The sequence below is a fragment of the Ascaphus truei genome, chromosome 3 (genome assembly GCF_040206685.1).
Source record: "Ascaphus truei isolate aAscTru1 chromosome 3, aAscTru1.hap1, whole genome shotgun sequence".
Classification (NCBI taxonomy): Eukaryota; Metazoa; Chordata; class Amphibia; order Anura; family Ascaphidae; genus Ascaphus; species Ascaphus truei.
In genome coordinates, this window is record NC_134485.1 from 208,128,832 (window position 1) to 208,153,192 (window position 24,361).

Genomic DNA, 24,361 nt, shown 5'->3' on the forward strand with positions numbered 1-24,361 from the left:
AGTCATTCATCCAAAGAAATTAATGGAATTTGGACCCATTGTACTGAACTCGTTCACACTTCCTAATCAAAATGAAAAGCTTTTCGTTTAAAAAAAGGTATAAGCCTCTAAAACAGGACACAACGGATTACAACTGTGCTTCCTGTAGAAACAATTATCATAACGTGTGATGTTAAATATTATATTTTTATTATACAGTAGCCCTCTAGGGGAGAAAAGTTTAAAAAAAACCACACAATTATTAACTTTTCATGGTGAAATACCCTATGAGATAGGGCTTTAATTAATATATAGTCAAAGCTACCCTGAACCCACTCTAAAATCAGTTACTCCCTAACCCTTTTGCTTCCAAAGGGGAGGGGAAAACCCCACCAATGTACGTAGACCATTAACCATTTGCATTAGAACTGCTTTATTGCCAACTCAATAGCCCATGGCAGGCAAGACTACTTTTAATTTTCATTTGATTGCATCAACAAATATCTAATTAACATAACAGGAACGCCTTTCCATAGCTTGATTAAATCTCACTGAAGGCTGTAGTTTTAGGCTTTTCATGCCTTCAGTTGAATGCATTGCTTTGCAAAATGTTGTATGGAGGCAGGAATTTCAGTAATATCAATGGTAAAAGGACACGTGGAAGGGGACACTCACTTTTCACATTGGCTGGCAAGGCGACAACTTAAATTTAGTGCAACAGCTACAATCTTTGTTTCTTTGACGTAATTTCATCTGCATGTACGAAATAGTCATTACAAATAACCATATAATCCTTTTGAAAACGGGATCATGTCTGCTCTGAACAATCACATTATTAAGAGGGCTGTGGTGAGGGATGTGGGTGGGAGGGGAGAGAAGAAAATGGAAACCGTATTCTTAAGGTTCTCTTTTATTTAAAAGATCATTCACAAAATACCATATCCATAGATGTACTTTCTGTCGTGAAGCAGAATGTGTAGAGTGTTTGGAATTCCATTTAAAAGTCAACAGGTTAGACCAGATGTGAAGTTTATTTTGTTCTGTCTTGAAGCTTTCCCACATTGCAGATGTATATAGATCTATAGGTTATCTGAAGGTATATCCATTTTGTATATTACCACACAACGCATGTCTTATTTTAGGTACTAGTGTTAGACAAATGGTTCTTATCGAAGCAGAGAGTGGATTGATGAAAGAAGGGAGGAGGGAAAGAAGCTCTGATTTGCCGAGACACTGGCTGTAAAATAGTAACTTGGCTTTGTAACACTGGTTTTAAAGCAGTTTATTTTCATTTTTAACCCAATGCAACAGTGTATTTTGGTGCCTATTTTTAGACTAAAACTAACGGAACAAGTGATCATCTGGTTCTAGAAAAAAAAAAAAAAAATACCATGACAAAAGTTGCCTTGAACTGCTTTAACAGACACCAAACCCGGAATCCTTTTTTTATAGAAGAGGCTACATGCACCTTAATGTGCTGATACTTTATTAAGGATGATTTTTGGAGTGATTGCCCTGTAATACCAATGATGCTAGCACAGCACCACAATGCATTCATTGCTTTGCTGGAAGCATTGGGTTCAGAGAGTTAGCACAAACATGGCTTATATGATCGCTTGGACACAAGCAAACATTAAGATTCGTGGAGCTGTCCTTACCAAGCCTAGACCTGTGCTGTCAAACAGAAGCAACATGTTTTGGATACAGATCAACTGCATGGAAAGCAGTGTATTTAAGGCTGAAGAAATTGCTTTGTTGTTATTGGAAGAGGTTAACAAAAAAAAAAAAAAAACACCGCTTTTATTTTCAGTAGGTTTCGAACTTTATGCAACGTAAAACTCACAAGGGGGAGGAAAAAAAAGAAAAAAAAAAAAGAAAAGGTCAGAAATGCCAGTTGGGCCTTTGAACGCCAACAGCTCACATTTTTCTATACTCCTAAGAATTGCCTTCTGCCACTTTGTACATTTAACGGTACCACACACAGAGTGCCTAACCAGTTGTGAAGTGCCCATTTAAAAAAGAGTAAACTAAGCTGCAAATGAGGTTCAAATAACCTGGCAAGATAAATGAATGAAAAGAAGGTTTTTAAACATCCATGTGGAAATGTGAACACAAAGTGAATTGTGTGCAAAGATGGAGAAGGTTTTTGTGATACAGGCATGAAGCCAAAAACCTATTTAGCCATGTCATTTTACATGTCACCAAGTGCCCATTTTCCTTTAGGTCATGGCACCTAACATCCTTGCCAGGACTCAAAGGATGCCTTCTTACAGAGGCTTGGCAATACAGAACCAAACATGCAGGTTAGAGCAGAAGCACGAAGGAATCCAGAGGCAATGATACAGAGTAACTCCATTCCAACACCTCTGCTCCTAACATTAAAAGAAACGTATTGAAGAAATAGCAACGCAGCTCCTAATTCCAAAATGAATTCCATATGGTTGGAAGCTTCCCTGCAGAACAGCTCGCTGCAGGAAGAAAGAGGGATAAGGGAGGAAACAGCACAAAGCGGGTACTAGATACAGAAAAGCAGAGAACGTACTAAAAACCACTTGTTAACAGCTGACATGCATTCACAAGCTCTGTGTTTTCAGTTTCAAAAAGGAGGGAATGAGGAGTTAATATCAGGAGGCAGGAATGGTAACTGCAGGGTTTTCCACAGAGTGACTAGCTCTGACTGGCTTATTCTCTCCCCTCCCAACCCTCAGCTCATTCCTTCTCTTTTGTACCACCGATTTCTTCTCTGGGTTTGGCTCCACCAAAGATGGCAGAGTGTGGATTGGCTACTTGATTGAGGGGTGTCGCAACCGTCCTGGGTTTCAGCTGAAGTCGTGGCCTCTGTGCTCTTTCCTCTGTGATGGAGACATTAAAAATCAGTTGGAGTTTCTCACGAAGACAAACCAATTTGGCCTTGTTGCCGCATCAACATAATGGGAAACGGAAAACACACATTTTAGCAGTAACATTTGGGTCAAGTTTTCTGCAGTCAATGTTGCTTAAAAAAAGTCTTCATAAATATCAAATATTTATACTCTCTCAATAACTAACCTATCAGGCGGTTTAAGAGACCAACTGGGCCCAGCTGCAAAATCCCAAATATTAATATGCAAGCATACATAAAAGCCCAATTCTTCCAAAGAAGAATAGATAATTGGGACTGTATTGGCACAACTTGGGAGTTTACTATACGAAGAATAAAAGTTCTCGACTAGCTGCCAAACCTTCTGATGGTTCTCGGAAGTCCTCAGAACCACCACGGGCTGGTGCCTCTCTGAAACGACCAGCTGGTGCTGCGGGAGGTGGGGGTCCTCGCCGATCAGCAGGAGCACCTCGACCCCCCCCTCTGCTTCTGCCACCTAAGAAGTCATCCTCTCTAAAGCCTGCACCTGAAAAATATGACGTAATTGGGTCAGGCAAAAATAAAATTCTGGTCTGGTTAAAGAGGTTTTTACATTTGCATCTACAGAAATAGAAGATTGCTTCTGATAGGTTAAAACATCAGTTTAGGTTTGCTGCTTCTACCTGGATCCTGTGACACTACCACGTTACAATACACCATTGACAGTCTCTGCTCAGAAGCAGGTACTTGGGAATTGCTCTACGATAAAGTCTATATAGTGACCTGTGCTGAAAAAGTAAGGCATCAGACTTGCCGTGCTCCCCTCTTCAAATAGGTCCACCTACAGACTAAAGCAAAGCTGATTATTATTCCAAATGAACTTCCAAATCAAAACTGCACTTTAAAAGTCAAATGCATTGCACAACAAAGGCATTGTGGGAGTGGCAGAAATGCACGACCAAATCAGATATCTAGTGTACAAAATGATTACATTATTTCAAACAAAAGAGGTGTATATAGATATATACATACACATATACTTTCCACCGTTGCATCAATGCAGACACAGCAATTCCTATTATGTCTGATGTCAAACATTTGCCTGGTAAAGGTGTTACCAGGGCTTATATTTATAGAGAGCCATTCACTTTGTATGTACTGCACATGCTAGTGAAAGATCAAACTAATCACCAATTGTAACCTTATGATTAATTCGATGCACAGCAAGTCAACATTAAAAAGGACAGCGATTTAAAACCAGAAAACCTCATTTAACAACATATCGGAAAAGTAACAGGTTACAGGCTAACTGACTCTTAATATTGAAAGCAAATGACTGTGTTTTTTTATTGGACGTGGCCACTTTTTTGTTTGTATCAATCACAGAAACGTTTGGTAGATTAAAGTAGCTGCATATTAACACCGTGAGGATGGAAGAGTCAGCAATAAACTTACAAAATATGAAGCAGAACAATGGTCACAAGAGCACAAACTTGAAATGTGCATCAAAAGCACAAACATTGAGTTTGTGACACAAAGATTTAGTGCTCTAAAAACAAAATGAACAGACCCAAAGTAGTATTAACTACTGTAGCATAAATTGAAACGCAACATCTAAAAATCATGCTTGATTTAACAGTATACCTCAACACACTACAAGTGATTTTATGAAAGACTACTCTAAACTATCAGAGCATGCAGTACCAAGTCAGCCTTCGCTCTGTAGGTATTCATTTCCTTCTTTTTTTGTACTTGATCCTAATGCAGCTATAAACAATGTCAAAACTTCAAATGTACAAGATGTGGCAACAATACAAAACTATTGAATACAAACTAGCAACATACTGCTACAAAGCAATTTGTCAGAATTGTTGCTTTCCAATTATGTCACTTCCTGGGAGTGTATGGAGCCAAAGAGGAGACTGCCAGTGAAAAAGTCTATTTTTTTTTGTAAACAAATCCATCTGTATCCTGGTTGCACAATTAATTATAAAATACTGTACTACAGAAGTTTTCAGTCCTGAAGAAATGCTTTAAGAGGTTTCCTACGAAACGTCCTTGAAACTGAATGACTGCAGCTTTGGATATTGTGCTGCATGTTAGGTATGAACTTCTTGCCGGCAATTAACAGCACGCACTGTGTAATCTGTGATGTTTGGCATGACGCTTTTTAGAGCAAGGTTTTCTGGCCCAAATTTTGAGAACCAAGATTAATTGTAAATGAATGAACAGACAATCAAAATGTTATATATTGCAATCTCAGTGTATTTTACTTTACAATTCAATGATATTAAGCAATACATTTGGGGATGATCTTAAATACAACTCATAATGTAGGCCCAACTGCAAAAAGTTCAACATTCTGGCCTGAATTTATTGTATATTTTGTGATATCTTATTTCCCTAGATGTAGGTTACTTTAAAAGGAGCAGATGCTTCCACACACAAAAAATGTTTTCATCTTTTGTGGGAAGCAGGGGTCTCCAGAAATGAACAGCGTACTCACTCCCCTGCTCCCCGAAATACTTACCTCTGTACTGGAGGTAGGTAGCAGCTCTGCGGGTTTAAACGGTCCTGGTCACACGCAGGCCAATAGGAATCCCCAAGTATTGACGTCACGGTTTCCTATTGGCCCACATGACCTTTAAATCCACCATGTCGGTAGCCCCACATAGCCCAGCCAGAGCTGCTACTGGCACCGCTTATGGAGTTAACCATCTTGGGAAGCAGAGGGTCCCCAGAGCTAAAAATGAACGCAGTTCAGCACCAAAGACCATCTGATAGATACACACATTATATAGTTAGTGTGAGTGTGTGTGTGAGTGTGTGTGAGAGTGTGAGAGAGTGTGTGAGAGTGTGAGAGAGTGTGAGAGAGTGTGTGAGAGTGTGAGAGAGTGTGAGAGAGTGTGAGAGAGTGTGTGAGAGTGTGTGAGAGTGTGAGAGAGTGTGAGAGTGTGAGAGAGTGTGTGAGAGTGTGAGAGAGTGTGAGAGAGTGTGTGAGAGTGTGAGAGAGTGTGAGAGAGTGTGAGAGAGTGTGTGAGAGTGTGTGAGAGTGTGAGAGAGTGTGAGAGTGTGTGAGAGTGAGTGAGAGTGTGTGAGAGTGTGTGAGAGAGAGTGTTATACTTGCTTTGAAATATTTCTAGGCTGGGTAGGTTTACCATATCACATTTTAAGTTATGGTGAGTGAAAAAGGCAACAGAAAACCTCCACCGTTAGCATATAGCCAATAAAGAATATCACTTGTGGGCACATTCACATGTCTTAGACAGGTCTGCAACCTTGCCTTTCAACCATTATCTCGCATACAGTGTTCACACTGCAGCAAGGGATTCTGGGAAATGACATGCAAATGAGCACACGTTTCACCTTTTGCCTGGAATATCCATTGTGTGCTCATTTGCATGTCATTTCCCACAATCCCTTGCTGCAGTGGGAACACTGTATGCAACCTCTACTGCTCTGGCTTTGTTCGCAATACTGCGCTATGCATGCGCATTAGCATATTCACATCATGGACTCCTAACCGCAAAACCTCAGTCATCCCCATGGCTACGATATACCGCTACGCATGCGCACTATTCTGACGGTGAACTCGTTCCTATGACTACTATAGACGCTATGAGAGCCGGGAGCAATTGGGATCAGCTGTTAGACTCCTGATTACGGACTCCAGTGATCACGTGATGCTTGCAATCAACACAATAGCTAGAACAGCTGTATTGGATTAAGGACTTTTAAATGATTGGTTCACTCATGTTTGTTGCAGTGGTTTTTGGGTACTTATCACTTTACTTGTGCGCTGCCTTGAGAAAGGTCCTGTTTGGAGGACCGAAACGTCAGTGTATGTGCCTCGTATCTTCAATACAATGTTTGTACTACATTTCTTATTGTGTGCCGCCTTTTTCTTGCTGGAAGATTTCTTTTGGATAGTCTGCCCGGTGAGGATACTTTTGCTATGCTAATCTCTATGGGACAAGCACCAACAACAACCTGAAATCACGTGAGTGCCATCTATTTTCATTGACTATATAAATAAATATTAATTTGTCATCTTCTTTGGGATACTTTGTTTGAAATTGGGTGATTTTGGTTCAGAATAAAATAGCAGTATCCCAGTATACAAGGCTCTACTATTTATACAGCACTTGTAGCTAAAATCGGTATGGGGCATGGAATGCAATAGAACAGGTTCCAACAAATAGTACAGAAACTGCACTGATCTCTGATAGACCATTACATCCTCTTTGCTAAGGCTACCATTTAGCAAACATACTACCAATATGTGGACTTGTGTTAACAGCTAAGATTACTTTTAAAACCGTGCCCAAAACCTAAATGTTCAACTTGGTAAACTTACAGAAACGGAGGCTTTCGTGATGTGATCCATTGCAAGTGTACAGACTGACAGCCTCCACTGTGGACAGGTGTGTGTTGAATAGCAACAACCTAAACCACTCAAGTATTATGCATTACCTACTCGAAAGTTTAAAGCAGTCCTGACAAATACAAATGCCACATTTTACCACTGTCCTTGAACAACTTTGTCAATAGTACTATGATTTAGAGAAATAAAAAAATCAAGGATCGATTGCAACCGAGACAGAAATTAAAATGAATAAGGAAAGAGAAAATAGTATAAGAGGTAATGGAGATTAAATTCACCAGCAAACCAGAAAGCCCATGTTAGAGGTGGAAGTAAAGAGGAGATTCTAGAGTAAAACAATGCTCAGATAGCAATGCCTTTTATAGTAATGCAAAATCAAGAAGTCACATGCACGTCCCAACACCTGAATGAACCATTGAAAGAAACCCAGCAGGAAGAGAACAGATGTTTCTTTTACCAGAGTTGAAGTCATCTCTTTCCCCTCCTCTAGAGCCGAAAGAACTATCGTTTCCTGAAAAACAAGGTAACAGATCAACATAAAATCTAATACTTAAGTATCTAACCCTCTAAAGGTGGCAATGGAAGAACAAAAACAACTTCACTCCTACAGCTGGCCAATATGTCAGAAACACAATGGACCTAGAGCAGGAATGCTGAAAATTAATCATATTTCACAAATCTCTAATCAAGCTGGCACAACAGATTTTCATTTTGCTTTTGCAGTATATGTATATAATATAAAAAAAATATGGCTACCAACAGAAATAAATGTTTTCCCAGAATGAAGATAAACCACCCACCTTTCACCCACTCTCTCAATATACTAAACAACTATGGCATGAATTTTGCTACATTGCTAAAAACATTTTGTTTTTTCACGATATGCTAAAAAGAAAGTTAAATGGTTGTTAGAATAACAACCAAAAGTTAAGCATGATTACTTAATGTACATTTTAAAAAAAAATGTTTATATACCAAAAATGGTATCAACAGTATCCCACAGTACGCTAGAAAAAAGAAAACAAAAATACAGGGGTTTTCGTATTGAATTAAAGCAACAACCCCCCATCCCATCTAAATGACTCTTCTTTGCTTTGTATAACTGGGAGTTCCCACAGAGCTTAACCGTGGTGCTCCCAGCTGCAGAGGTATATTTTACGTTTGAATTTTGAAAGGTTTTGGCAAAAAGATATATTAACATTTTGCCGCAGGGGTCACCAAGAGAAGGCCACAGCATCATGCAATGACATTGCGGCTTCCCCAGCGGACCCCCTGTTTAAATAACCAGAACGTGGACCGGCACCTTAAACTAAGCTTCTCAAGACCAAAAAGGCACGTTTGTATAATTAAATTAATAATAAAAAAAATTAGCTTGTTTTGCCGCTTTAACGGTGCTTGCTCTTCTAAACAACTCTAAATACTCCACAAAATTACCTACCCCAATGTCGATGAAGCCTGCAATAAAATTACAAGACAAACCAATTCCAAAAGAAAGCTGGTCGTCTTCTGGGAATAGATTTGAGCAAATAAAAATCTTTCACTTGTGAGCACATTCACATGTCTCAGACAAGTCTGCAAACCCTGCTTTTCACCATTATCTCTTGGCAAACAATGCTTGCACTGCAGCCAGGGATTCTGGGAAATGACATGCAAATGAGCACACAGGAAATAGAGTTGGATGCATTTTTAAATGCTTAACTTCATTTCATAACCATATCACGTAACTGGCCTCCCAACGAAGTTTTAAAAAAAATGAAATAGAAATGTCAGCCCACCCCAGCTCTATACTGTAATGCACTCTTAAACTGGTGGAACGAGAAATTCTACACGTACTGGGGAGCGGGGAGAGAGGACCTTCACAACTGCTTGAAAACAAAACAAAAAAGGGAAATGGGTGGTGCTACAATCAAGGGTAAATAACATGTGAACCAATACCTAAAGAGGAAAAAAAAACACACCAAAATGAGAGCACTCTGCCCTAGTGATATTTGAAATGACAAACGAAAATAAAATCTGTTTAATGGGAGCTAAGCTCCAAGTAAAATAATGAGTTATATAACTATTAATAATTAACACAACTATAATGTGTGTTTAACGTGATCATTAAACACACCAAGATGATTGCCTTGATGTTAGAGCGCTCATATTTTAAAGAGGGCTAAATATCAGGCAAAACGGAAGCTTGGTGCATACAACCCGACTGTGATAAACCATCCGTGACTGTGGTCAGGGATAGTACTCTGTTGACAGTCTAAGGCTGGGGCCATGATGCCTTCGCCGGCGTGGAGGCTGGGAAATGACCCGCGTGCTTTCCCTGGACCATGGTGGACGGGCCGTGGGGGTGCGTCACGGAGCTGGTTCGCCCTCATTGGACGAACCGCTCACGTGACCGGCCTGGCGCACCAGGAAATCAGTTTCAACTAATTTCCTGCACAATGCGCGGCCCCTCCCGGCCCCGCATGAACGCGATCACTGCCGTAAAGGCAGTCTGATCGCTCAGCGTGCGGACATGTCAGCCTAACAGGTCCTTAGTGAAAAAATGCTTAGCAAGAGCAACCTTGTTGCAGTCAGTCCCAAATTGACTAGTCAAGACTAATAGTTTTGTTGCAATATGACTGGCACAATAAGTTTAAAGAAAACAGACAACGGTTTATGCAGAGTGAGACAATGTTTATCTCAGATCTGTTTGTTTCACCAGTGTTGGATCTATACTTGTGAGAAGTATAACAACCACAACAGCCCTTTTGAACGCTGTACTGGGGTACTTAGATGTGTTGTATTGTATTGTATTGTATGTCTTTATTTATATAGCGCCATTAATGTACATAGCGCTTCACAGTAGTAATACATGGGGTAATCAAATAAATAACAGATAATATAAATAACAGATCATGGGAATAAGTGCTTTAGACATAAAAGTAACATTTCGGAAGAGGAGTCCCTGCCCCGAGGAGCTTACAGTCTAGTTAAGTTTAACCCTTTGTTGTGCCAAGTATTTGAACTAATTTTGCAGCAAGTTAATTAAATGCAAATATAGTACCTACCGTGGATAATATCTTGCCCTGGTAGAAACTGATTGCTAGCACCCCCTAGTGTCAAAATTAGTATTGGTTTCAGAGTTACTAAAAACAACAACTCTTCAGAGATACAATGTACTGTATATGTTACACTTGTAGGATGGGCTTAGCTTCCGTTTCTAGGTAGCTGAGGACCGGTGCTTCCAAAGGTAAGTGTAGTAGCCTTAAGGTAATAGACTTTGTTATGGTCAATAAGGACAATGCTAGTAATGTATCCTTTTGTATACAGGGGCAGTGCTTGTCTCGTGATTTCTGAGAGCAGCACACCCCCTAACGCAGATAAACGAAGGTGATTATCTCAATGCAATAAATAGTGTACCGGTGATTAGACGGTAAAGTCTGTCTCAGGGTTGTAAATGTAGTCCCGACCAGCGGAACACCCCCGGATGCTGTATAAAGGGCAGATCAACAAATTCTCTCCCCACCTCCCCTTGTAATGCTTGGGGATCGACAGATAGTATAGTTGATAGCAATATTGCACTGAGATTGTCTGCTTCCTCAGCGGGTTGATATAGTATATGTCAGTGTGTTTGCCGGGTATAGATGGTCAGTAGTGTATAACCATATTCGGGTCAGTCAGAAACTGCATTTAACCATCTAAATGTCCCTATACCCTCCATAATGGTAGAGGAAAAAGAGCGCTTTAAACGCAGACCATTAAAAGCTGTAACAGCGCCTATACGCGCATGTATCAAGCAGGGACACCAAGCACGGTACTATTCTGTGTTTGTCGGTCCCTCCCTGTATGACGTCACCAGTAACTGACGTCACAATGGCCGACGTACGTTTTGCTGGACTGCTTTCTCAAGGCTATGACCAGCCCCCCGCTGGAGGCTGTCTTTTATAGGTCGACAGAGGATAGTTTCCAACGCTTTAAAACTTTTCATCGGAGATGTGAGCTGGGGCTAGATTGACTGTCCTCTTGGCATGAGATCACTTTTAATATAGCTTTTGAGACTAAATATTTCACACCAAAGTTTTATTCGTTTTGTTTAGGTATTAGTTGAATGAGAAATTCCCCACATCCTACCAACATCCTCAACTGTGACAGATAGGATTGTGAACAAAAAAGCAATTCAGCCCTGGCTTCTTTTGAACAAAAGGCTGCCAATGGTGTTAAGACACAACATAGGGGAGGTATTTCAACATCAATAAATACAATCTATTGACACCATTTGGCCTTAATGAATCACATTATTAAGTTACTTAGTCAAAATGGTCCATGAAGCACTGCAGATCGTCTTGTATCAGATTACTGCATCATTTCGGAATATATATATCCATTTTCCATTTTGAAAAGTGTACATTTATATTCGGTGATGTTTTATCCTGCTTTAGAAAAATTTAGTAGGATCTCGGAACACGGATATCCAGGTCAAAATTAATTTGAGAACTTTTACTTAAAGCAGCAGTGCATGGGAGAAATAGAATTCAGATCTTTGATTTCACAGCTGTACACAATGCATAAAAAGATTTAAAGCCAAAAAGTATTAAGCTGTGCAAACTGCTTTGCTCATGCTACTGCAGTGCTGTTCAATCTTTTTTGGTAAAGGAACCTATAATTATGTTGTGAAATGTTGCAGAACCCCAACCCTCTATTAGAGTCCCAGATCAAATGCATTATAAAACAACCCAACCCTCTGTAATAGCATATCTGAGATCAGATGCATTGTAAGGAGCCCCAACCCTCTCTAATAACGAGTCTGAGATCAGATGCATTGCAAATTCTTCTGTGTTTGGTACAATTTCCAAATTACCTGAAAATTGCTGGGAACCCTTTAGGGCTTCCTAGAATCCCTGGTTGAAAAACACTGCTACTGCAACCGTGTACAGCAGCAGCATTGCAAGCGATGCTTACACAGGGAATTCACCAACTTTTCCCTTTCACAGATTACTTCCATATAAATATACTGATGAGCACAGACAAGCAGAACAGATCTGAAAAAAAATGGACATGTTTTCTAAAAACAAAACAGCCTTTGGTAGTAATGGAAAATGCAGGAGAGAAGTGGGCGTTGAATTTTTTAGAGGACCACTGGTGGTTCAGGGACTACAGTGAGAATGACTGATTACACAATTTAGGAACTCTGTTACGCCTCACATATTTAGGCCTGCAATAAGTTATTGCTTTGCGGTTACTGTAAATCCTTCATTTTACGTAAGAGGCCGCTGGCTCTGTCCCATATTAAAACAGGCAGAGGTGATGGCGATTGTACAGCTCGCAATTACCGGATCACCAACTCTAAAAATCTATGAAATTGAATAATCAAGGGAAAGCTGAATCAGAGTTGAGAATCACGGTGTTAAGTGCTGGGTCTGATTCGGTTTGAGTAATCCTTATGAGGGAACCCCAGAAAGAAAACCGTTTCAGGATTAACTATTTACATAAGCAATCCTCAAACTGTATTAATTTATTAAAGCAACCTTCCATACACACTTTGCCTTATGTTCGGGTCAGAACACTGGAGTTCCATACAGTATCTTCTACACCAGTACACTCCTGATTCAAGTAGTTTATTTTTTATTTTTGACAAGACCAGGAATGACGTCACAGCTTCCTATTGGCCCGTGTGATGCGGGAAAATTAAGCCATTTCGACAACCCAAACTTGCCAAGCCGGAGTTGCTACTGGCACCCCCTACGGAGGTAAGTATCTCGGGAAGAATGGGATCCCCTGAGCTGCAATCAATGCGGTTCAGCTCTGGAGGCTGCCTGCTTCAAACCTATTTCTATATAAAAATAAATAAATAAATATTGGTGCTCTGACTCTGGATGGTGGCCAAAGCAAAATCACCTCTCTCTTCAGACCCGCCGCCGCCGCCTTTCCTGAAACCAAAGCCACCTTTATCTTGTTTTCTGCCCTCTGCTATATCCACTCGTAGCGACCGGTCACCTAAAAGCTATTAGGAGGACAGGAAGAAGAAAGAAAAAATAAATAAAGAGGGGGATTGGGTAAGTAAGGGCAGAAAGCCCATTAACTATGCTTATAAACTAGATCAAAAGGAACTTACTGCACCATCATACGTCAATGCTTCTTTAAGGGATTCCAGATCATCAAATTCTACATAACAAAACCCTGCAAGAAAAATCCTTATTTTAACAAAACCCACATACACCAATATTACATACACCCCCTATCGACCCCTTGAAGGCTGCAATGTATGGTTTTGCAGTATATGTAAACCATGCCCAAGTAAAAGGCCTAAGCCAGCGGTGCGCTAGATTTTTGGGGGGGGGGGGGGGGCGGGGGGGTGCGGGCGGTTGCAGAGGCCCCGCGCTCTTCCCCCAGGCATTTAAATTGCATGCCGGGGGAGGCGCGAGGCCTCTGTAACCTACTTACCGGGTTTCAGCAGGAGTGTTGTGCTGCGACTTTTTTTTTTTTTTTTAATATATCAGTTCTGTACTATGAGAAAATACTCGTAGCATTTTTTTAAAAACAACTTTGAATGACCTTTTTAATGTATTATAACGTAACAAGCTTTTAATGTTTCTATAGCAACCATTTATAAAGTCACAGGAGAACAGATCGATCGGCAACTTCGCCAATTACTTATTGTGTGGATTGTATTGATGCACATATTAAAGGGGGGGGGGGGGGGCTTGAACTGCTGCTTTAAGGTTGGAGGAAAGGAGATTTCACCAGCAAAAAGGGAAAAGATTCTTTACAGTAAGGTCCGTTAAAATGTGGAGTTCATTACCCATGGAGACTGCGATGGCAGATACAGTAAATATCTTCAAAAAAAGGTTGGACATCTTTTGTGAAAGAAAAAGGTATAAAGGGATATACCAAATAAGTATACATGTGAAGGATTTTAATCGAAGGAGTAATCCGATTGCCATTATTTGGAGTCCGGAAGGAATTTATTTTTCTCTTATGAGACATCATTCGATATTTCACTGGGGTTTTTGTTTGCCTTCCTCTGGATCAATATACTGTAAGTATAGGATAAAATATCTTTCGTCTAAATTTAGCATAGGTTGAACATGGACGTATTTTTTTTTCCAACCTCATCTACTATATAACAAAAAATCCAAGAAATGGCACTGAAAATATGGAGCACCTGTTCAAAGCTGCAGACCAAGCAATATCCTAGGTGTGTGTTTTTTTTTTTTTTTAAATAAATCAGTTCTGTATTATGAGAAATTACTTGTAGCATTTTTTTAAAATCAATTCTGAATGACATTTTTAATATTAGAACGTAACAAGCAGTAACCACTTAAAGTCACAACACTAACCTCTTTCTAGCAGTGCAATGTATCTAGTGACTGCCTGGTTACATGATATTCCACCCAGACTTTATATCTTTGGTCCTCTTCTGCTGCATGGATAGCCATTATTACCTAAGCTGGCAATCATTTCGTGCTCCCGTTATAAATCTGTAAAAATCCTGATTGTGTACCTAACAAAATGGCCGCCTTCTAACTTTGTGCTGCAGTTGATATGCAACATTACTAAATGTAATTGTTTGTAATTGTTACAGTTTTCAGAGCAATAGACAGTCTGCTGCTTGGAACACAACAGATCTGTCAATGAAAGGGCAGAGCTCAAAAAGGTGTGTCAGAGCCTGTTTCAAAAGAGAAAGTGGATGTGACTTTCTAAATGGATGATCAGTACATTAAAAAATAAAAAAAAATCATTCAAAAAATGGCATTAGTTTAAAAAACAACAACAATCCAATCAGTATTATCCAATACCACAGAAATGATTTAATACAAAATACAAAAACAATAGGATTTTAGGAGGTTAAGTCCAAGTCGACACAAAATGTATGCATTACATGCATGTTAACAAAAGAGGGCCGTAATCCACATTACTCTCACCTTTAAACTTATCCGTCTCTTTGTCTCTGACTAGCCGCACACTCCGAACACTGAGCTCTTTAAAGATGGCATCTATGTCTCCTTGGACAGTGTTGAAGGGAAGATTCCCAACGTACGCCGTGAAGGGAGGATCTGTAGGAAGATCTTTCTGTTTGCGTGGACCTGGGCCAGAATCCCCACGTCGAGAGCTGTGAAGTAAACCATCATCATTAAATTGGGAAGCATTTTACTACAGGCGACATAAGTCATCCACCCAGCAGCAGTGTGCAAAACAGGCACATGGGTTGAATGGTGGCAGAGAGGCACATACCCAGAATGGTAGGTCAATGGCCGTGCCTTCAATTGCTCCATTCTCCATGTGCCTCAATTTACCCAACTGAACGACAATTCAGCTCTCTCCTCTAAAAATCAATAATGTTGCTGCAGAAATGTCATGCTTGAGCTGACTGCAGATTGTACTCTGAATTGTAATACTTAAAAGCACTTTGAACTGAAAGGTGCTTCACAAAGAAATTGCTCATGAAACATTGAAAGACACAACGTAACTATGTTAAAAAGAAGGTTTGTTTTACAGTATGTAGAAATAATACAAGTGCGTAAAGTCAAAGCACTGAGATCAGCTGACTAGAGTCCAGCTTGGCCTTTAGTGATCCAACCTGTCATTTGGTAGCTGAATGTTTTTAGCAGTTGAATGTGTTAGGAAACACAAGCTATGTAGCCAAAGCAATACCCGTCTTCTATAAACTAGACTATTTTTAATGTGCTCATGAACCTAGTTTATTAGCACCCCGTCTTTCAAAACAATGATTCCCAACACGGGTTTCGGGAGGCGTTTTCTAGAGGTTTGCCCAAATAAATATGTAGTGGCAGATCCCAGGCAGTATTGGTGGGTTCCTGTGTGGGGACTGCACATTTAGTAAGTCTCCAAATTGCACCTTAGTGTGGGTGCCATAGCTGTCAATTACAGCAGAAGCTTCAAAAGCCATTCCCCACAATGCTTTGCATCCACAGGAATTGTCCCGCTGTGATTGACAGCTATACTATTCATGGGGTTTGCACACACAGAGGTGCAGTTTGGGGTCTTATTAAGCATGTTCCCCTCACGAGCTCAGAGCACTATACTTTACTATAAGCGCACGCGGCGGCAAATATGCATTTGTTTTCGGGCGACGTCGCGTCGCCGGCACTATAAGCGTGGCCTAACACGGCACTCGGGCCCATAAGAAGACATTGGAGCTTCTTATTGGTGCCGGTGCCATGGGAGATATTGAGCTTTACATTTAGCTCTGTAGGTCTGTAGGTCTCTCGGGAAGCACGGGGTCCACAGAGCTTAATATAACAGGGTTCAGCTCCAGAGACCCCATGCTTCATATATCGTAATTTTATTTTACTTTAGTTTTTTTTTTAAATATGCCCTAGGCAGGAACACACTAAACATGCTAGAGCAACTTATTTGCTGTGACAGAAGCAACAGCAATAATGCTATACACAAGCTATGCATAGGCAACCATACACAAGCTAATGTTTCCATGAAAGTGCCAAAAGAGTGTGCTACCCATAAATAGAAATAAGGCTAGTAATGTGTTATTTATTCTTCTGTACGGCTTATGAAACATTTCTATGCTTTGTAAGGCTGAGTCCATAGAAGGACCGACAGCGCTGAGCCGTGCAGACGCTCCGCGATGAGCCCCGTCATCCTCAATGAGGATGTCTTGAGAAAGGGCTTCCGCGAGCGTCCGCAGGGATTTTCAGCCGACATCAGAAATTGTATCTGAGCGCGCCGTCAGCTGAAAACCGCCAATCACAGCGAAGCAGCGTCACAACATCGGCGCTTCGCGGGCTATTGGCCCCATGACGTCAGTGCTCCGCCTCCCGATCGCGCACGCTGGCTCGCCTGCAAGTCCATACAATCGCTCCTGATTGAGCAGGCGAGCCTCAGCGCAGAGGAGCGCTGTCAATGCTTCTATGGACGCAGCCTTATGTATTCTGCTGGAGTGTTCCAGACGGTTTTCTTGCCTATAGACAATAATTGGCGTGAAACAATGGAAAACCACAGGATTTGTTACGGAGAAAATTGGAGAAAGTTTTCTACATTTATTACGGATTTGAATTCTTGTGTTTCTTTGTACCTTTGTTTGTACAGTACATTATTATTTATTAAATATTTTAACAGAAGGTGTTGAAGTTTGCATGCCCTGGGTTTAAAGTAAATTAGCCAAAAGTAAAAGTGTGTCACTAACTGCACTGCCAATCATACACAATAACAATAGTAAACCAAATATTAATGTGGAACAAAGAATTAATAAAAATTGAGAATGTTGTGAAATGTATAAGAAAACAAAAATACAACGTAAAATGCTCCATAACACAAAAAGCATGATTCGCCAAATACCCATCTCTGCAGTGTCACCAAGCAAAGAAAACAGACATTTATAATCAGTCATAAGAGCTAGCATGTAGGAAAAAAGGTACACATTGAACTGGAACTAACAATGTTCATTTTACGCACCTCATTTTTTAGAGAACGCATAAATTAGGTATTTTAAGGGACACCCCTACTGTATATGTCATTTCTACATGCTCATCGTCCAGACTACATGATGTAAAAATTGTGCGGAGTAACACCACCTGCATCAATTGCGACTGGTAAGTGCCAAGCAAGCATACCATTTTGGGACTGCAGGCCCTTTGCTTCTAGTGGTAGACCACGTAACTGGACTCTATATAAAGATATAACAACTTGCAGTTCAACTGTAAAATCCAAACCACAAGCAGGCTACGATAGTCCAGCAGTAAATGTCGATAATTTACCTATTCATACGTTTAGTCTTGATAGCTTAAATTGGTTTTATCACATCGCTTAAAGCTATGCAATTTCAAAACCATTACTTAGAAACATGCCTGGTAAGTTCACAACAGACTTGATAATAGGTGTGCATAGGGAGAATGCCTCTATTCACCAGGATTTATATATGACTTTATTATGCAGGAGTGGTAAAGTTACTCAACCTGCACAACAAACTAAGGGGCTTATTCAATGAGCTCTGAAATGGACGCGCACACCACGGTCAGTCAAACACTCCCATTGATTTCACACGTCAGGGCCTAGGGATATAGCATACCGTCATTCAATTTCTTCATAGATTATTATACTTTGAAGAACTATGATGTTTTCCACTAAAAGTCATCACAACTTACACTCAACAAATACAGCTACTAAAACATGGAATTTAAATAAAGCCCCTAAATGCTTTAAGGGTTTTATAATCTGTATTATAGGCTAAAGATGGTAATTTCGGGGCATTGTTGAAATCCCTGCTCTCTGATTAGATAATGACCGGAATTTTAACCAATCAGTAATGGGCCGGAAGTTGGCACCCTGCCAAGTTTTCCAGCCAATCAGCTTTCAGTTCTCATTCACAAAGAGTGAGATCAGCTCTTAGACAGGTGAGGCGATTGGACAGGAGGCAAGGACTCCTCCCCCTACCTGCCTACAGAGAGCTTTGGCCTGGAGAGCGAGGGGAAAGGTTTGTGTGTTTGCAGTGTGTGTTTTGTGGGTATAAAGGGGGCCAGCAGAGTCTTTTGTTGGTGTCGGTCTGCTATGTGTGTGTGTTTTGTGTGTAGCGGGGGGTGGCTGCAGTGTGTGTTTTGTGGGTGTAGAGGGGGGGCTGCAGTGTGTGTTTTGTGGGTGGAGGAGGGGTGCAGAGTGTTTTGTTAGTGTGCCTACAGTGTGTGGGTTTACAGGGGGCTGCAGTGGGTGTAGGGAGGGGTCTGCTGGTGTGTTTTTGCAGATGTAGAGGTGGTAAAGTCTATTTTGTTGGTTTGTGCGTCTGCAGTGTGTGTTTTGTGGTGCAGAGAGGGAACTGCAGTGTTTTTTGTTGGTGGAGGAGGGGTGCAGAGTGTTTTGTGTGTCTGCAGTGTGTGTGTTTACAGGGGGCTGCAGTGGGTGTAGAGGGGGACTGCTGGTGTGTTTTGTGGATGTAGAAGGGGTAGCAGTCTGTTTTGTGGGTGTAGAGGAGGGGGGGTTGCAGTATGTAGGGGGGACTGCAGAGTGAGTGTGTACATCGAGGGGGGGGTTGCAGAGTGAGTGAGTGAATATAAAAATCAATACGACTACAAAAGTGTATCTTTTTTATGAATTTTTTTAAAAATAAGCCTACATTTAGCCTATAATAGTCATAATCCACTCAGAACAGGGCATTACTGGCCTGAGCGGGTTATTGCTTAATTACAATGCAATATATTTGCAGGTAAAATAACAACTGCAACATCTTTCCTTTTGTTCTTTTTAGCAAGCAATGATTAGCCAAACAGCTGAAGATAAAGACAAAAGCCTAAAATTCATGGCACAGTATTCTTTTAAAGGAATTTAAACTGGGCGGCAGGGAGGGGCAATGGCATGAGGAGAGAAACAGCTATTTTTGCTTCAGGGATGTCCCCTCCCACCAGTTTTTTTCTGTGCGGCTTACCTTCATTGCTGCTGGGTTGTACTCCCTTTCAAGAAATCAAAATGCCAACCAAACCTGCTTGGTCCCACTGGTCAATTATTAGCCAAAAGACATTGGGGGAATGATGTTGTGGCATCCAATTAGGTGACCGCCACAGCCATCTTTGAATTTCAAGAAAGAATATTGGGAGCTAAACCATTAAGTATCTCTGGAACCAGGGGGGAAGTTATCACATGTACAAATACAACATGGCAAGTTATAAATAAATCATAAATAATAATGAACGGCAGAAAAGACAGATTGACATTTGTATTAAAAAGAATGTTTTGAAGACCCTGGCATAACCCAACCAACAACTCCCAACATCTTAAAACCAATAAGAAAATGGTGATTGTTCAAAGATTTAAGGATTCAGTTTCCATGTTCAGAGATGACCTATATGTGCTCCAGACAGTGGCATACCCACCAGCCTGAAAAAGCTGGAACAGTTTTGCAAACTGATTTCTAATTTGGCTGAATAGATTATTCCCTGTTGACTCTCTCAGTGCAAAAAAAACTTACATTTCACTCTGTCAGTAATGACATTTAGCAAGTTAATGTTCATGACTGGGCAATTACATAAGCGGTCTACGTCCTTACTTTCAGATTCTTTTGACAAGTTTGGGGGGAAAAATAACCTTTTTATTAAAAAATGGTACCACACAAAGTGTTCTTAGTAACACGCCTAGTGAGACCGTCTCCAATGACCCCAGTACCCCAAACCCAGATGCCATACATATGTAAATTTGCCAAGGTACTCAGAGGAGGCATTCTAGAAAAAACCATTGCAGCATCAGCTTGCTCTAATAATGTATTCAAATATGTTTAGTACATATACATAGAACATCTCAGCGGCCACTTGGGTGCACATATCTGAAGGGGCTAGGTCCTCCAAAACATATGTATATGCAAGTGCCCAAAAGCAAGCTGATACTGCAAGTTTATTTCTCGATTGCCCCCTCTCTTCTTTGAGTACTTTTACATAGGTAGGGCTAGATTAGGGTCCCAGGTCCCAACTCAATATGCTGTGAAGGCGCATCCCAGTGATTGAGAAGATTTTTTTTTAGTCCCCTTCTTTTGTACAGCACATGGAAGCACTTCCACGTGATCTCAGAGCATGGGCAGCAGGCTAGATTTTAACATTGTGCCGAATATTTTCAAATTTGATTAGAGAATGTAAAACATGTGAGTTGCAATACAATCAATACAACCAAAAGCAGTGAGCCATATACCAAACCTACCATGTTTAATTGCTGCAAAGAAACCAATAAAAGACATTCAGATGAACTTAAGTCTCCTCAATCTGTTTCATAAGTAAACATACTCTTATAGTCTAGCAAAGCACCTAAAATTGAATACTATGATTTAGCAGGTGACTTATAATGCACAAGTGTATATTTACAATATCCCACAAAAATGACTGTTGCGAATTATCTAACCTAATATGCCTTTTTTCTTGATTTTCACAAGAAGTTGATGTTTCCCTTACTCTTGACAGAGGCCTACCAAAAAGGCAAAGTCCTAAGGATAAACGCAACAAAATGATTTTATCCTATCACAAACGATCACACTGCACTGAAACAAAACAGCAGGAACAGATACAGTAGTTCACAAGACTAGCAGAACAAATAAGAACAGTTTCTTATCTTCTAGTTCAGTTTCCCAGGTAAAACACTGTTCTATGCATTTCGTGCTTCAATAAATTTTGTGGCCATATTAACTACGTCTTTAAGTTAATTAGAAGAAATAGAAAGCACAACCGTGGACTAGGACTGTTTATTAATGGGACTTTACAGAGCACAGAAAAAGTCAGCAGCAGACTTGGTTAGAATCAGCATCTACTTGTCAATTTTGTTACATTCACTTTTTTTCTATAAATATTTCATAGTAAAAAATGCCATTTACTTATACCATATTTAACTCAAACTACTAATACAGGCAGTCCTCGTTTTACAACGCTTTGCTTTACAACGAACGGCTTATCCAACGCTATGCAATGCATACCTATGTTCATTTTTACAACGCTAAAACGGCTTATTCAACGCTCTTACGACGCTTTGCAAAGTTGTTTATGTGTATATAATATATATATTATACTATATAATATATTATATTTTTATATTATATTATATATTATGTTATATTATATATAATACAGTATATACACTATATAATTTATGTGTATGCTGCATATCTTATTGTGTGTGTAAAATATTTTGTGTATTTTAGCATTAAAAATGCCTTCAGGAACGGAACCTTTCATTTAAACAGTGTTCCTATGGGAAAACTTGTTTCACTTTACAACGTTTCGCTTTACAACGCCATTTTGAGTAACGCATTGTGTCGGATAACCGAGGACTGCCTGTACAGTCAACATAATCCCAACATTGTATATGGCTGTATCTATACAAGGAGAAACGATATGGTATGATACCTTTTATTGGACCAATATGTAATTGATATTACAGGCTTTCAAACCACTTATGGTTCTTCATAAGGTCCTACCCCATGAAAAACACAGAGGTTCAAAAGCTTGTAACAGAACTACTTATTGGTCCAATAAAGAAGTATCATACCACCTACTCCCTCTACCTCCTTTGTTACTACAAGAATAAATGTGAATACTTTTGAAGGTATGCCCTACTTTGCAACACTGAACAAACAATACCCAAGAAACACAGGAAAGTCCTTTTATATGCAAGTAATTAAGATACACACACACACACACACACACACACACACACACGGAAAATAAGCATCTACCTACAATCTAATTTTACACTTACAATTCAGTTTGTTATTTTACATGTTATGCAAAATCTTTCAAACAGCAATAATTTCATAAAACATTGCAGAATTTGGATTGATACAGTAAAAGTACACCTTTGTGTTATTTATTTTCTTTCAACAGGGAATCCTTAAAGGTAGTCTGAGGCACCCTGGTTGAGAAACTCTGCTCCATCTCACCATAGACCTTGCACTGTGCTCATAACAGAACCTCCCACCCCGTGTAATATAAGGAGGCTCTCAGCCCTGCCCCTCCCTCAGCAGCACGTTAGGATCTTTATAAAAAGCACAACTTCTCAGTGTGTGTGTGTGTGAGTGAGTGCGACAGCAGCCCAGGAATCCAGCACTCAGGGAAGGAGGAAAGGAAACCTCCCGGGAACTAGAGCAGCATCCCCGCCCTGACACTGCTCATCACACTGTGCAAAGGACACTGGCGATTGAGATTGATAGATATATATCTGTTACAGGGTGAAATGCTTGATGCTATATGTATTGTCAAATATATACTATATACACACACTAATGTATGATTTGCAAAACATCTATAATCCTTGTGGTTTTTACCTGTGTGGTGCACCATTTGCGCAGAGCACAACAAAACCCCAGTAAAACACCCACCCAAGCCATAAAGCCATGTTATTTCAGCTCTGCCCCCTCACTGCATCCCAGAGAGCAGCCCAACAACGCAATTCAAATGGGAAAATACCAGACAAACTACAATACTTGGTCTTCGGCACACAGGCTGCTTTCTTTGTTGCTCTACGTGAACTTAGACTAATAAACATTGGGTTATCTTCAGGTGTGTGTGTGTGTATGTGTATATATATATATATATATATATATATATATATATATATATATATATATATATATATATATATATATATATATATATATATATATACACACACATACATGCATATACACAGACACATGCATATACACAGACACATGCATATACACACACACATACATATACATATACAGACACATGCATATACACAGACACACGCACGCATGTGTGCACACACACTTCCCCAAACTCTTACTGTGGTTATAGGTAATATTACCCTCGCAATTGAAATAGATATGTACACACTAGTGTGTGCATGTGTACACGGACGTATGTATACACATACACACATTATATAGGAAGTGGGTGTCAGGCTCAGGAGGCCGGGGCTGCATGGCGCTGGCTGCACCTCCTTCCCGGCGTCTCCTCCTCCGCTGCCTCTCCCTCCCTGCAGGCTCTCCGTCCCCGTCCCTCCGTTAGCTGCCTCCTCCCTCCCGTGTCTCTCTCCCTGTGACCCCCCGCCGAGCCTCACCCTCTGCCGCCGCCGAAGCTGCTGTAGGCCCGATCGTCGTAGGTGTCGTAGTCCGCCATTGCAGCTCTCTCCTCTCTCCAGCCGAAGCAGGGCGGCGGCGAGGACCCCGCAATATAGCACAGGCAGGGCTGTCCGCAGAGGTGCCTGATTCCAGCGCACAGCATGTGCTGTGAATCATTCCTACAGAAAAGAGGTGGCGGGGCTATACGAAATTGCAGCTAATTATGTAGTCAGTTAAAAAATGTGAACATGGAGATATATACACACATATATATATATATATATATATATATATATATATATATATATATATATATATATATATATACACACACACACACACACACACACACACACACACACATATCTCAACTGTAAATATTCCTGTATATTCATTTGCATGTCTTAGACAGGTCTGCAACCCTGTCTTTCACCATTATCACCCAGCAAACAGCACTTCCACTGCAGCAAGGGATTCTGGGAAATGACATGCAAATGAGCACACAGTGCCACTTTTTCTCTCATGCTCACATTACATGAGCAACCCTTAGTCAATGCATGCTGCTTTAAACACAGCTTTTAAGCAAGGACTTGGGAGATGCAAAGTCAGTTAACCCACTCAAAGACATGTTTCAACATATATATATATATATATATATATA

The 24,361-nt window shown here is 40.4% G+C and overlaps 1 protein-coding gene across 2 annotated transcripts; it reads right to left on the reverse strand.

Annotated features, from left to right (window-relative positions):
* Positions 1-873: 873 nt before the first annotated feature.
* On the reverse strand, positions 874-23,856 carry EIF4H (eukaryotic translation initiation factor 4H). 2 transcript variants are annotated; one of them, XM_075589979.1, is made up of 7 exons: positions 23,700-23,856; positions 15,101-15,288; positions 13,291-13,355; positions 13,074-13,179; positions 7,660-7,713; positions 3,201-3,365; positions 874-2,831 (listed from the first exon to the last, which is right to left on the reverse strand). In XM_075589979.1, exons 1-7 carry the CDS (start codon positions 23,756-23,758, stop codon positions 2,689-2,691), a joined length of 780 nt encoding a protein of 259 aa, XP_075446094.1. In that variant the 5' UTR covers positions 23,759-23,856; the 3' UTR covers positions 874-2,688. The 2 variants fall into 2 exon arrangements, with proteins under 2 accessions (XP_075446094.1, XP_075446095.1); XM_075589980.1 differs by lacking the exon at positions 7,660-7,713.
* Between the last annotated feature and the right edge of the window lie 505 nt (positions 23,857-24,361).

What these genes read in the sequence shown, in the direction of transcription:
- EIF4H (XM_075589979.1), bottom strand. Translation starts at nt 23,758, where the DNA reads ATGGCGGACTACGACACCTACGACGATCGGGCCTACAGCAGCTTCGGC. An exon ending in CGGCGGGTCTGAAGAGAGAG is followed by an intron (nt 7,714 to 13,073) that starts GTGATTTTGCTT and finishes CTTGTTTTTCAG; the next exon opens with GAAACGATAGTTCTTTCGGC. An exon ending in AAGAGATGACTTCAACTCTG is followed by an intron (nt 3,366 to 7,659) that starts GTAAAAGAAACA and finishes CATATTTTTCAG; the next exon opens with GTGCAGGCTTTAGAGAGGAT.